This window comes from Sinohyriopsis cumingii, unplaced genomic scaffold, assembly GCF_028554795.1.
Source record: "Sinohyriopsis cumingii isolate HCF-2022 unplaced genomic scaffold, ASM2855479v2 utg001887l, whole genome shotgun sequence".
NCBI classification, from domain to species: domain Eukaryota; kingdom Metazoa; phylum Mollusca; class Bivalvia; order Unionida; family Unionidae; genus Sinohyriopsis; species Sinohyriopsis cumingii.
This window is the reverse complement of record NW_028316078.1, coordinates 244,261-259,178: the sequence shown is the minus strand read 5'-3', so window position 1 is coordinate 259,178 and position 14,918 is coordinate 244,261. Positions and strand designations below refer to the sequence as shown.

The 14,918-nt window shown below is 33.7% G+C and overlaps 1 protein-coding gene across 2 annotated transcripts in view; it reads right to left on the bottom strand.

Moving 5' to 3' along the window:
- The window catches only part of LOC149771381 (U3 small nucleolar RNA-interacting protein 2-like), a 61,856-nt gene that overhangs the window by 25,770 nt on the left and 21,168 nt on the right, over positions 1-14,918 (bottom strand). For both annotated transcript variants that reach the window (XM_089948526.1, XM_089948527.1), the window contains exons 4-7: positions 11,840-11,910; positions 10,390-10,431; positions 9,921-10,047; positions 6,439-6,563 (exon numbers count right to left, since the gene is read on the bottom strand). In XM_089948526.1, the coding sequence (XP_089804652.1) occupies positions 6,439-6,563; positions 9,921-10,047; positions 10,390-10,431; positions 11,840-11,910 (365 nt within the window). The remainder of the gene's footprint in view (positions 1-6,438; positions 6,564-9,920; positions 10,048-10,389; positions 10,432-11,839; positions 11,911-14,918) is intronic.

Genomic DNA, 14,918 nt, shown 5'->3' with positions numbered 1-14,918 from the left:
AGGTTTTTCAAGGTTTCTGAGGTTCACTTCTAACCATGCTCATTGTTTGGCTTTATCCTGCCTCCATCCTTAGATGGTTGAATTGTGAACACCTAAGTCTCTAAATCTCTTGCCAACTGCACTTAATACTGGTAATTCTGTACAGGCTTCAAGCGTCTCTTTAATACAAAAGCTTTATGATTTCCTGGAATTTTATCAATTTTAAATACTAATTAACACTTTGACACCTGTTTGTTTAAATGACTACAGCAAGAACAATTTTTAATTAACTTTGGGGTCATTTTTATAGGGATCGGATGCTATTATTCACTGGTCAATTGACCGCATGATTGTCTGAAAACATTACAAAGTCGCATGAGCATCTTGGCATCTTTTGTGTTGAACAACCTTTCGCTGGGAAACTGACTTTGATGATTAGCTGAATTATCAATTCAACTAAGAATCTTTATTCAAGCATCATATTGTCTGGCTCTTGGTTGTGTATGCTAGCTGAAGGGGCAAACATCTGTTGGCTATTGTTGGAATAACACTTGCACACATAATGCACTGAAGACAAACACTGAGAAGATAACTGGACGTAATTGGTCATGGTTCAATAATAATAATCAGCTTTTTAATGAGTTGACATCTTTCTAAAATAAACTAAGTGATTGACTTTTGACACAGCTGAAATAACATTCACAAAATAGAAACATGATTATGTCTTTATTCTTATAATGAAAGATGCAATGCTTGTAAACTTTTATGTTGAAGAATACACTTTGCCAAATTATTAGATCAAAGTTCATTTTGACAGAGAAATTTGCAGTACATCAAGAAATTCCATGCCACATTTAAGCTATGTCCAAATTAATGTTATGAGGCGGCATGCTACAGATGGGTTTCACTGTATATAAAGTATTTCCAAAAAGTGGGAATTACCATAATAAATGCTGCTAGATAACAAGTGAAAAGTACCGTTAAATGAGAGCAAACTCTACAATGGAAAATTCCAGCAACTCATTTCACATGAATCTGATATTTAAACAAGTAAATATATAAATGAGTTACTACTGCACTTGATAAAATGTTTGCTAAAAAATGTTAAGTGTCAAAGCAAAAAATAATGTACTGTGCAGATAATAAAGTTAAGGTGGCAAAACTGGCAAGGCAAATAAGATTATCCCATATATTTTAGCACTTATAGTGTATTAAACACTATCTACGATTTTCCTTCGTCCTTTTCAAATGTTTGTTTTTTGTCTCCCTAATTTGAAGGATGTCCCTTTGGATCCAAGGTGCAACACAGCCTGGACAAAAAGGTAAAATAACCCAATCCCTCTAAACCCCGTGCCTGAATGCTGTTTCAAACTTTAAAAAATGCAAACTTTTATAGTCCACCTTTTATCATTTCCCAGGGTTTGAACTCTATTCTGAGCAATCTTGGGGGAAATGCACTACATTACACACACATCGGCAAAAAACACCATATGTCCTTTCTTCAAAAAGCGTGGAAATGTATGCCAATGGATTCTTATTTCATACATTTATATACATTACTATAAATTTACAAGTATCGCAATGTACCATATTTACCGCATATGTTGGGACACCATATTTGTTGGGACACCATAAATTAATTTTAAAAGTAATCTTTTTGTGCACTGTATGTTCTGGGACACATCGTTTTTTTCGAGTCGTAAGTTGTGGGACACCTTTTAAATCATTCGAAAATTACATGTCGGAAATTGCAATCCAACTGAAATTTTATTTTTTAAATATAAAACTGTACTTGAGATAAAACTCTTTAATCTACTGCAGCAGCATCTCATCAACACAACCCTTCTCCTGCACATGTATGGTCTATGATTTTGGTACATGAATACTTGTTTTTAACTTTCTCATACCGTGAAAAATTTCTGGAGGTAACACACCACCTGAAGTGGAAACTGCAAGAACAAAAGGAAGATTTTTTCAAATCTGCACTAGTCTTGCTAATTCTCACACTTTTGATGCCCATCTTATCGTCAGTCCATCCAGGAATGCGATCAAAGTACACTAGAGTTTCATCCATGTTAATGATCATATTGTCGGCGAAATGATCTGTTTCTCTTCTGGCCATCATGAATTCATCACGTGATTTTATTTTCTCCAAATCTTCTGCATGATGCTGGGTCATCAATGTTCACGCACGAAGCACTATATTGTGCAACTTTAAAAACTGTTCCATTGTTTTACTTTATTGTCCAACTTTTTGTGAATACTGTTGAAAAGGAACCAAAGTTAACTTCCATATCTTGGTCGTCTTTGTATATTCAAAGCTAAAAAAATAAATTGGCACACTTAAAAGAATCCAGTAGTCGGCATCTGAGGTCAGCTTCTTTGCAATAAAATAACCATTGTATTGATATCCTTTAAAAAAAATCGGCTTCCGAGTCCAAAGTCAACTTCCAACGTCTGCTTGCTTTGTAATAAAAATAACCTTTGTCTTTGATGTCCTGTCGGCAAGTTCAAAGAAGTTTACTGCTGGCTGCCTGTTGTGTTTATTTACCACCAGGGCTTATATGTGCTTGGCATCTTTAGTAATAATTAATACAAAGGTGCACTGATGTCTGCGGATAAATATTAATGATACTTATGTAACCCACGCAGGCGAAAAGATTGTCATTTGCACTCAAGTGAATGTGTTTTAAAATAATGATTTTTATTTACAAGATACTGGCATACAGTATAGTTCTCTTCTGGCCTTAATGAATTCATCACATGATTTTATTTTCTCCAAATATTCTGGGTGACGCTGGGTCATCGACATCTTTGCACAAAGCATTATATTGTGTCACTTTGAAATTTGTTCCATTGTTTCAATTTATTTTCAAAATTCCCGTGAATACAGTTGAAAAGGAACCCAAGCATGCTTCCATATCTCGGCCGTCTTTGTATATTAAAAAATAAAATAAAAAATCGGCTCACTTCACAGACTCCATAGTCAACTTCCGATGTCGGCTTGCTTTGCAATAAAATAACCTTTGTATTGGTATCCTTTACAACAGGGGTCGGCTTCTGAGATCGCCTGCTTTGTAATTAAAATAACCTTTTGTCTTTGATGTCCTGTTGGTAGGTTCAAAGAAGGAGTTAACTGCTTGCTGCCAGTCATGTTTATTCACCACCAGGGCTTATGTGTGCTTGTTATAGTAAGGATAATTATGTAACCCTAGCTGGTGAAAAGACTGTCACTTGAACTCAAGTGAATGTGTTTTCAAATGATGATTTTTTTTGGTGAGATATTGTCATACAGTAGACCTGGATATAATTCAATCTTGATTATTTTGCACCCAACGCCTGTCATGCATGAATGGCGTCTTCAAGATATCAGTTGACTATTTCCCTCTTGTATGCGATTTTGTTGGCTCCAGTTTTCAGTCGGATAACATGTTCAAACCTTTGAGCACAACCACACACAATTGTTTCTCAGTGTTCATGTCAATGAACAACATGGTGTGTGGTATCGGACATAATTGATACATGCTACATTATGGAAGCCTACGCTACTTACACAGATTTCGTGGAAATGTTTTATTCTTTAATGCTCATGTTGAAAAAAAGGAATAAATGATAACAACACAAGGTTAGTTTCTTTCTTTTTATAATCAATTAAGCGTTTTATTTATCTATTTTATTGCGACGTGCAGTTGGTGGGGGCACAAATGCAATATCAATTTATTTCGTTCTTAAGTCTTGGGACATGTGACCAAAGTGAAAAAATGTTTCACCATAAGTTCTGGGACAGGAAAAAAAATAATTATTTTATCGTATCCCAACATATGCGGTAAATACAGTAATTAATTATGGGATTGGTCCTATATAAGTTTCAGTACTCAGACATTATTTTGGTATTCCACAAAAAAAAGCTGAAAATTCGAAAGGGGTTTGGGGGTCCTCCCCCAATGGGGTATCGAGGAGCAGCGCCCCTGATCCAGGTGTCCACAGGGCTATTTAGCCAAAAATGCATTTTACAATCATAAGAAAACTTCTCCTGGTGAAAACTTATGATCATAATATATAACAAAATAATCAGTTAATGAATCAAACGACTGTACAAGTGTCAAGAGTCATGTTTGTTCAAATTGATGTTTCAACCGAGTACTTTTTCAATTACATGAGACTATTCTGAATCTTATTTGTATTATAGGAGATTATGTCAAAGCTCACTTACAGCGCATATTATTTGAAACATATTTGATTTCCTTGAGATTATTTGAATCATATTCCACATGTGAGATTATGTGAATCTCTCTTACACTGCATAATATTATTTGAAACATTTGCAGTCCATGAGGTTATTTACATCTCACTTTCCTTACACAAGATTACATGAATCATATTTTCGTTTTTCAATTTGTGAATGTTTGTGTAGTGATTGGATCAATTGTATATTGAGAGCGTAAGAGAATCATTGTATTTATAATATATATACATTTGTATTACTTTATATTATAAATTTCCATCGTCCATCACTTTGTGTTTGCGTTATTCATTTAATCCAAAAGCCACTTGATTACAATTCTGTTACAAAGACAATTAGTGAAAAATTGTATCAATGGTCAGTACTGCATTATATGAAAATCCCAAAATAAAAATAAAACACATTATTTACACTGATTACCTGTACAGTATACTACTTTATTTGCAGCCAAATTTACTGATATACACAAACTTCACGCTATTTGTCACATGATATAATGCTGTGGCAGTCTTGAACTTCCTCAATCAGGCTATGGTAAAATTGTTTTCAAAATGGATTAGTCTTCTTGCCTGCTAGTTAATTTTGGTGACTAAAATTGCTGCAATTTTCCAGTACCTAAAGTTTGTCTTATTTTTCCTCACCATAGGAAATAATCTTTCACTGTCACTGTTGGTGATCTTCAGCTGAGAAAGACAAGCTATGTTCAACAAGAAAGCAATGCTTCAGCACTGGCAGCATGCAGGACTTGAGTAGGTGGCTTAAAGTACTCCAAAACTTAAATCTGCTGGGGGTGCTATGGCAGTCTGCTCTTTCACATTGTTCTGCCACATACCTCCAATGGCTCATTTCGTTGCTTACAATTTATCTTTCATACATGTACTTATAATATTACTACATGGTACAAATATGACAAGTAAATTATAAGCAACAATACCAGCCATTGTGCACATTCCCAAATGTAACATTCTTGGCACACTACTGTGCAAAAAGCATAATGTACATCGATGTCTGATGGCTGAACGCTAGGCCAAACTTTGGTGTACTCCAATGTATACTTCACTTATTGTGGAATACAAATCTTTTTCCTTTTTAGGTGAAAACATTTTAACTGCAGTGTAGCTTAATTACTAAATGGTATTTATCTAGAAGATGAAACATCGAATATTGAATGATTAGTGGTGTTGGCACATGCACGGAAAACAGTGAACTCAAGCAAATTACGATATACATGGTTCCCACGCTGTTTTAAAGATAAATTTCTAGGTCATTCCCAGGGTTTTTCCAGGATAAAATTAATTTTTTCAAGGTTTACATATGACCATTACTGAATGGATTTAAAGAACATTTTAGATCATAAAACATGCATTTTCTAAATCTAAAGATGGTTCTCTTTCAAGACTCCAAAACATCTAAGCCAAAAAAGGTCTTGTACAAAGCCACAAAATGTATCACACGAAACAAGTTTGATTATATTCCTATAAATTGGAATGTAAAGACATTTCAATGTACAAAATAAAAATTCAAACTTTATTTTGCTAACCTGCATTATGTTGCTAAGTGGGAACAACATAATGAACATAAATTAGTTTTGTTTCCTTTATAACCTTTAATTCTTAAGAATTCTATAGCAATATATATATATATATATATATATATATATATATATATATATATATATATATATATATGCATCTTATATAAAGTAAAAATTTCCTATTACAGTATATTAAAAAAAACAAACAAAAGCAAATAATTAGAATCTTGTCTTGTAAGGAAGAGAGTTTAACCCTGAATTTATCTGTGCTAATAAAATCCCAAACAAGATTTTTCAAACAACCTAATATCCTTAAGACAATCTGGTTAAAAATCCATCATTTAAGTAGCCTTTTAAAAAGGGTTGATTTCAATTTTGACAAAAGACCTTCAAAATTAGATACTGATGCATAAACAAGGACCAAATTTTCTGTAAAATCAACTTGTCTTCTTATATTTCGTTAAACCAGTACCTGAACCTGCACTGATACAGAGGCTCGAATAGTTTTTTAATATATAATACAAGGGATGACAATTTCTCATTTCAGCTCTGAGATTCAACAATTTGGAGAATTTGTTTTGGTTTAAAACAAATAGCAGTCAGTTTCCTAACTAATCTGGATTTCCTCTGAATATTCACACCCCAGTTTTCATATTTCGATATAATACAAGACTGGACATACCAGATACTGGCCATCTGATGAGACTGCAAGGCAAAGAACATGAGATGTATGGCCAATGTGTTTATTTTCTGTTCCCTTTCTACCACCATGTATGGAGTGTACTCTTTTTTTCTCCTTCAAGTCCCCTAGAATGTAAAAACATAAAAAAGACTAATATTAAATATGTTAGTGAGTTTTGGCAGATAAATTGTCAATATTTAGACTTCAAAAAGGGGGAAATATAAGCCATACTTATTTCAGTAGAAATTACTGCTTGTAACCTCTAAAATAAAAGTAACTTTCAGATGATTAGGGGGCTTAAAAAGCTGTCAATGTATATCAAATATAAAAGTCTCTCAAAAGGTAATGATAATGCACTATCCAAAAAGAATTTCCAGGAATCCAAAATAGAACTGATTCTCCTTTGTAACTGCCAAGTGTTGAAACAATATCTTATACTCTTGTACAATTACGAGAAACTGGCTGCCATTATAGTCAATACGGAGCTCAAAGCAACATTTTAATTTAGGATCAATGAGACATCACTAGTGTTTTGGTGAAAGCCCCATGTCAATGTGATCATCCCTGTAGAAGTAGTGATAACATATTTCAATCTGTGAGATTGCCACCATTTTCATTTATGACCAACCAGACATCGTAAGAAGTCTTCTGGTGAAATACCCATGTTGATATGACTTCCTGTTTAGGGAGGAGTAGTGATAATAAAAGTTTCAGGACGGCCCCATAGCAGTCATATAGGAGACATATTGTCAACATCTTTGTGAACAACAAAAACCATTAAGTCATCTGATGAAATTCTCATGCTGATATGTCTTTCTATTTAGGTAGGGCTGTGATAACAATATTTTCAGACTGGCCACTATACTGGTGGTCAGATTGGTACCATTTTCGCTTAAAACCAACTAGGAATAATAAGAAGTCTTCTGGTGAAACCCATGTCAACATGATTAGTAGCATAAACAAGATATTCAAGATGGCCACCTATGTGATGACACTGAATGTCAAATTGGCACTATTTTCCTTTAGACCAACTAGACATCCTAAGAAGTCCTTTCATGAAAACCACATGTTAATAATGGCCATTCATTCAGGAGGAGTAGTGATAAGATTTTCAAGATGGCCACTATAGTGTCCATACTGGATATCAAAATGGCATCATTTACATTTAGGACCAATTAGATCTCGATAAATGTGTGTGTAAAATATCATGGCAATCATCCATTTAGTTTAGAACAAATAGCAACATCAAACTTGCCACCAGTAAAGCTAAAAAATGCAACAACTATTTTAATATACCAAGTATTTATATTTTGGCTGCTTGTTTGCATTATAAAAATTGCTGATGAAATATACACTCCATATGTAACAATTTTTTCATTGTCACTCACTAACACACAAATCCTCCATAGGAGAGACATGGGAGTTAGATAGCTTCTACTGAATGTCTTTGTCTTCTACAAGTAAAATATTTGTAGAGTTTCTTGTCTGCAAATGAAGGCAACATTCATTTGGAAATGTTCTGAATATTTTGATATGTGCAGGTGGGTCATAGATTTGTTAACAGCTGATTAAAATTAGACTTCTTAATCATAATGAGATTATCATAATTAAAAAATATGGATTTACTTTTTGAACCCGACTTAAGAAAAAGTAAAGTAGTTTGGATAAAAAAAGAGCAGAGGCTACAAAATGTTTCATGCTTCAAACTGTCAAGAGAGTGTTATAAACATTATTTTTCAACACAAAAGGCCCAATTGCCCAGGTACCTGTGTCATACTCTGCAAGTGTCAATTGACTTTTCTGGCATCCAAATTGTTGCCAAAAGTTATGGAACAATACTGAACTACCTGTCCACAGACTGGTACCTGTGGTATCCATCTACAGTCTGATTTAGTTCCTTGTAATTTTTAGCTGAATCCCATGATTCTATGAATGGCAGACAATTTGAACCAGATCTGCCCTCACATGATGCATCAGTAGATCTGGCTCTGTGCTATTTGTTTGGAGCAATAGTTAAACAAAACAACACAGATCCCAATCTCCTTGCACATTATGCAACAGCAGATCAGGGTCTATGTTGTTTGCAATTGGACTTCACTTATAAGCAAGTGTATGCAAAGCAGACTTTGTGATTACATGTCAGAATATCTGAGAAAGGTATATTCTTATTTAAGACACCCCAAATAATAACCATATTCTGTTTCCCAACTGACCATATTCTCTGTTTCCCAACTGACCATATTCTCTGTTTCCCAACTGACCATATTCTGTGTTTCCCAACTGACCATATTCTGTTTCCCAACTGACCATATATTCTTTTGTTTGCTGACTCAAAACATATTCTTTCCTTTGTTAAGTTTTCCGAAACCTATTTTTGTAAAAGCTGTAATCAATCTGAATTTGGTTTCCTTAGTTACCAGTAACATAATCAGGCATCATAATAAATTACAATGCTGTCCATTCACTGAAGTGTTTCCTAGACATCAAATTTAAACTGCAAGACGGAATATTAACATTAAAGAAAACTGCACATGATGCAATAATTTGTCAGCCTTAATGGAATCATACAAAAGCAAAATAAATCACTAGACTTTAAAGACCACAACAAACTGATATAAAATTGGCATAACCAAGTTGTAAGTGAATGCTGAATGCATGTTTGGACTAATAATTCATCATGTGATGAAGATGTGACACTGAATTAAATGTACTACTGGAGATTTAAACAGTGAATATCCTTTGACCCAAAAAATAAAGTACGAAGAATGTTATGTATAGGGTTTAACGCCATTTTTCAGCACAAGATAGGCCATACATGGCGACCAGTAAAACTGGGAGGAAGAACCCTGAAAAAGCCCAGGAAGAACCACCGACCCACGAAAAGCTACTGGCAAGCTTTCTCATGTACCCTCGTTAGAGATCTGCACTACATAAATTATAGCCCAAACTGAATGTGAAGTCACTAAAGCTCCTGTGCAATTACCTAAATGTGTCACATTGCAACAAAATGTTAGCAAACTGTAAAGGCAGGACAGTGTCAGCATAGGAAGAGAAAAATATAGGTGGAATATCCTTTCCTTAGAGGTGAAATGGTATATCTTCCACATAGATTCTGGTTTTGTGAGGTCTCTCGTGACAATAGTGTGCTTCTTCAAGCATGTGGAAGTAGTAACTTCAAGGATATTTGACTTGGCCACCAATTCTTATACCTAAGGGAGATCACTCTGCCCGACCATCACATAGGCAGGCAGATAACTTTAAGCTATCTTCAGCTAAAAGTAGTATCTGGGAGAATTGAATTTGCAAGTTAGAAGTAGTTCTCATAAGGTATTATGACTGGGTAACGTATTTGAAGAAGAAGCATAGTACTGTTAATCTGACCAACTCCTTTACAGCATACATGATATCACACACAGCTTTTTATACCTAACTTTCACAAACAATGAGAGAAAAAATAAAGATCTAGATATAAATATACTTACATTTTATTACTGAGCAATCTTTAGAACCAGTGAAAACATATCTGTCATCATGGGAGATTACCAGACAAGTAATGGCCAAGTGATGTCCCCTTAGTATCAAAATATCCTCAGTTGATGGCTGGACATACTACAGAGGAAAAACATGCATTACCATTTTAGAACAAGTCCAGCAATACAATTTTAACACATTTGCTCAGTCAATACAGTATCATAACAACTAAATAATCTTCTGGACCTACTTCTTTATCATTGATGATAAGCATGATATATTTTCAAAATCTACATCTGCAACATTAAAAAATTGGACACAGTCTATAGTAAAATTGATCTGATGCAAAATCAACCAAACTGGCTGATGTTTTTTTTTTTCATTTCATATAATTGTGAACAAATTGTGTGATCGATAGTGTCATATCAAAATCATGACTGAATAAATAAAATTGCATAAATAAAATACATGCATACTCACATTATCAGCAACTTCTTTCTGTAATCTCCCTGTCTGTTCCAACTGGGAATAAAATTAAATATTTTGTCATTCAATTAAGCATCCTAAAAAATATTTGTTTACCAAGACAAACAAAAATAATGATCAAGGAAGCAACTAAATAACTGTAACTAAGAGAAAATATTAAATGCGCATGTAATAGCTTTATCATTTTATATGCATCATATTAATGGGTGCAAACAGTACAATTCCAGTCCCATGTTCAATCTAAACTCTAACTAGTGTCAGAATTAATGACTTCCCATTAATAGCTTGAGTTTTCCCATGGATTCTCTGGTTTATTCAACTTAAGGGTCACACTCTACAACCACCTGGATCACTGACACTATTTCATGACAGGATTTCAAACAAGGCCAGTTTATTATGGAAAAGGGGGTGGATCCAGACCTTCCAATCTTTTAACTGCCAAAAACCAGAGAAATATGACACAACTTAGTTAATCATCCCTTAACATCCATCCCTGTCCTTAATATACATAGATTATTTGTGTTATATGCTCTTCATACAAAGCATTTTCAAGAATTAAATTCATCCATAAAACAATCATAAATAATACTGAAAAATAACCAATCTGACATAATCTAAAATCACTAATAATTACCAACCTACATTACCAAATTACTCCCATGACAGACCCATGCTAAGTTTAATTAAAAATCTATAGGCTACATTAATATATTAATCACATCATAGAGCCAAGGTTTTCTAAGGTTAATTTAATTAACTTACATTACCACATTACTACCATGTCAGACCCATGTTACCCAAGGTTAATTTAGTAAACAGCTTACACTACCAAATTACTCCCATGAGAAATCCATGCTACCTAGGGTTAATTTAATTAACTTACATTACCATATTACTCCCAAGAGAGAACCATATTACTTCTATGAGCGACCCATTCTTAACATATACACAATTTTGTAAAAAAAGTTCAATTTTATGATATCTGGATGCATATATATGCATAATGGGAGTTCTTGAATAAAATAATGTTAATAGTTCTTGGACCCTGACAGAGACAGAAATGTGTTACAAAAGTTAAGGAAATATAATCTTTATTATTTGATTAACTCCTAACATATGCAATTGGTTATGTAAATATCAGTTCATTTCCCCATCCATCCATAAAACAATCATGTGAATTGTGTATCAATTGATGATATGCTTGGGTATAAGCTTATCTATATAAGTATTCATTCGTTCATCTTTCAATGAAAATCAATTCACAAATCTATTTATTTAATTAGTCAACCAAACAAACAGCCAATAGTTTGATTAATAATTAATAATTTAAGGAATATTATCATTATGCATCATTTTTGTATAACATTTTCTGTATTTCAAACTTTACTTGAAACTGTAAGCATGAACTAATTTCCAATCAGAATAATTTATTGTCCTCTCATACCAGGTCATGTTTTAATCTCTGTGAAATGACATCTTTTTGCGAGTCCTCTTCCTTGTCCCATTTCTCTGACTCTGTTGTAAAACAAATTTCCATAAAAATGCATGAAAAATTATGTTCATAAATGCTGAATTCACTTGTAAATAATTGCAAACTGTGATAATATTATGATATAATTTTGCATCTCTCATAATGAAGAATCAGTTATGTTTCGTGAAAAGGTAAACAATGTCAAGAAAAAATGGCTCATGAATGAATAGTTTGTATAAAAATGTATTTTAGATGGATATTATATTCTACAGACAAATCAATCTATATGTTTATTTAGGATAAGAGAGAAGAAGTATAATAGTAAAAAACAAAAACATGGTGATATTACCTTCCAGAAGCAATAATAACAAGATTTTCAAGGTGGATGTCCATGTGGCACCAATTTCATTTAGGACCAACTAGACATGATAATGAGTCTTCTGAAGCAAACTCCATGTCGATGTGACTTTCCTTTCAGAAGAAAAAGTGACATAAAGATTTTCAAGATAGCTGCCATGGTGGCCATTTCTGAAAATCACAATTTTCATTCAGGCCCAACTAGACATCATATGAAGTCTGTACAAGAAATGCCCATGTTCATTGGTAGCAATAACAAGATTTTCAAGATGGCCACTGTGGCTGCCATATTAGATGTCCAAACAGCACTATTTTCGTTTAGACCAAGTATCCCCTTGGATAAATGTGTGTGTAAAGTTTTACAGCAATCCTCGAGCAGTTAAAAAGTAGAAAATAACATACCCTTTTAATCTGTCATGGTATATCTGGAGTTCAATACAGATGTTCAACCTGTATTTCCATATCACCCAATTTAATTTGTCATGGTACATCTGTCATTCAATACGGATGTTCGACCTGTATTTCCATATCACCCTTTAATTTGTCATGGTATATCTGGAATTCAATACAGATGTTAAACCTGTATTTCCGTATCACCCTTTAATCTGTCATGGTATATCTGTCATTCAATACAGATGTCCAACCTGCATTTCCGTATCACCCAATTTAATTTGTCATGGTATATCTGGAATTCAATACGGATGTTCAACCTGTATTTCCATATCACTCTTTAATTTGTCATGGTATATCTGTCATTCAATACAGATGTTCAACCTGTATTTCCGTATCACCCAATTTAATTTGTCATGGTATATCTGTCATTCAATTCAGATGTTCAACCTGTATTTCCATATCACCCTTTAATTTGTCATGGTATATCTGGAATTCAATACAGATGTTCAACCTGTATTTCCGTATCACCAAATTTAATTTGTCATGGTATATCTGCCATTCAATACAGATGTTTAGTCTATATTTCCATATCACCCATTAATTTGTCATGGTATATCTGGAATTCAATACGGATGTTCAACCTGTATTTCCGTATCACCAAATTTAATTTGTCATGGTATATCTGCCATTCAATACAGATGTTTAGTCTATATTTCCATATCACCCATTAATTTGTCATGGTATATCTGGAATTCAATATAGATGTTCAACCTCTATTTCCGTATCACCCTTTAATTTGTCATGGTATATCTGGGATTCAATACGGATGTTCAACCTGTATTTCCATATCACTCTTTAATTTGTCATGGTATATCTGTCATTCAATACAGATGTTCAACCTGTATTTCCGTATCACCCAATTTAATTTGTCATGGTATATCTGCCATTCAATACAGATGTTCAATTTTTATTTCTGTACCACCCATTTAATTTGTCATGGTATATTTCACATTCAATACAGATGTTCAGTTTGTATTTCTGTATGACACACACATATGGGAACTACTTTGGTATCTTTGATGATGATCATGCATTGATATTTTGGATGCAATGAATCAAATATTTGTTTTCAATTTCATTCACACATTAAAGCTAAAAAGATTTTAAAAGCATATACGGATGGGAACATGATAAATGCAAAACCACCTTCATGTTTTGTTCTGAGTCAAGGGAAAGAACTCATTTTACATGGCTTATGAACAAGTATCAGCCTAACATCCTCAATGCATACCTACACCATATCAAACTCTTTATATCCACCGATTCATAACAAAACACATTAAGTTTTATATATTGATCCATCTTAACAGTTTTTGTTGACATGATGTTGGATCTAAACGAAATCAGCACAAAATAACGATTTACTATAAAAACCACTGACCCTTGCATACAAAGACCAAACTGACCCTAACATTCAAAAGACCAACAGTATTCTGGTTAGATTCATTTTTTCCCTCACAATTTGACAAGGACAAAAACTGCCTTAAAAAAAAAAAATTAAAAAAATTTCATGCATTTCCAGGGCACATGTAAAGTGTGGAGGTAACAGAAAACAGACACAACACTTTCAAAAAAAATCATCACAATATGCATGAAAAGATTAACCGTTATTACCATTTATTAACTAGAATACTCTTTCATTGTTTTGACAAGTTGATTGTGAAGAACTGCTGATACCCTTTCTTTCAGCTTGTATGAAACTTTTTCTGGACAGTCAGGGGCGCCTACTATGAGTTGGGGAAAAAAATGTATGTTTCCTATTGCACTGGTTTTAAAATTAGGGTAGGTAGGTTTGTTTTTGTGTTTTATCATTATATATAATGATTAGTATAGATGATGTACTAAACATTTAAAGTACTGGTCTAAACCAGCTCAATTAAATGCGCATATCAATTTTGGGATTTTTTTTTCTTCCCATGGAGTGAAAAAGGCGCAAGGGTCAGCAATGAAAAACTGGGATGGTTGGCTGACCAGAAATATTTTCAATTGGACTAAAGGTGGTTAACTGCCATTTTAAAGATGAAATTGACTGAAAAACTAGTGAGATGTGATTTTTGATTTTTAATGTAGCTTTAACAATTTTTCAGTCATATTGCTACGATGTCTGCAATGTGGCAGTTTTTATAGTGATGTCTAGCACCGGGGCATCATGCCGCAGACATGTAGCATGATGTCCCACCCAGTCACGTTATCCTGACACCAGGCTGACCAGTCCTAACACTAACCTCTTAATGCTGAACGC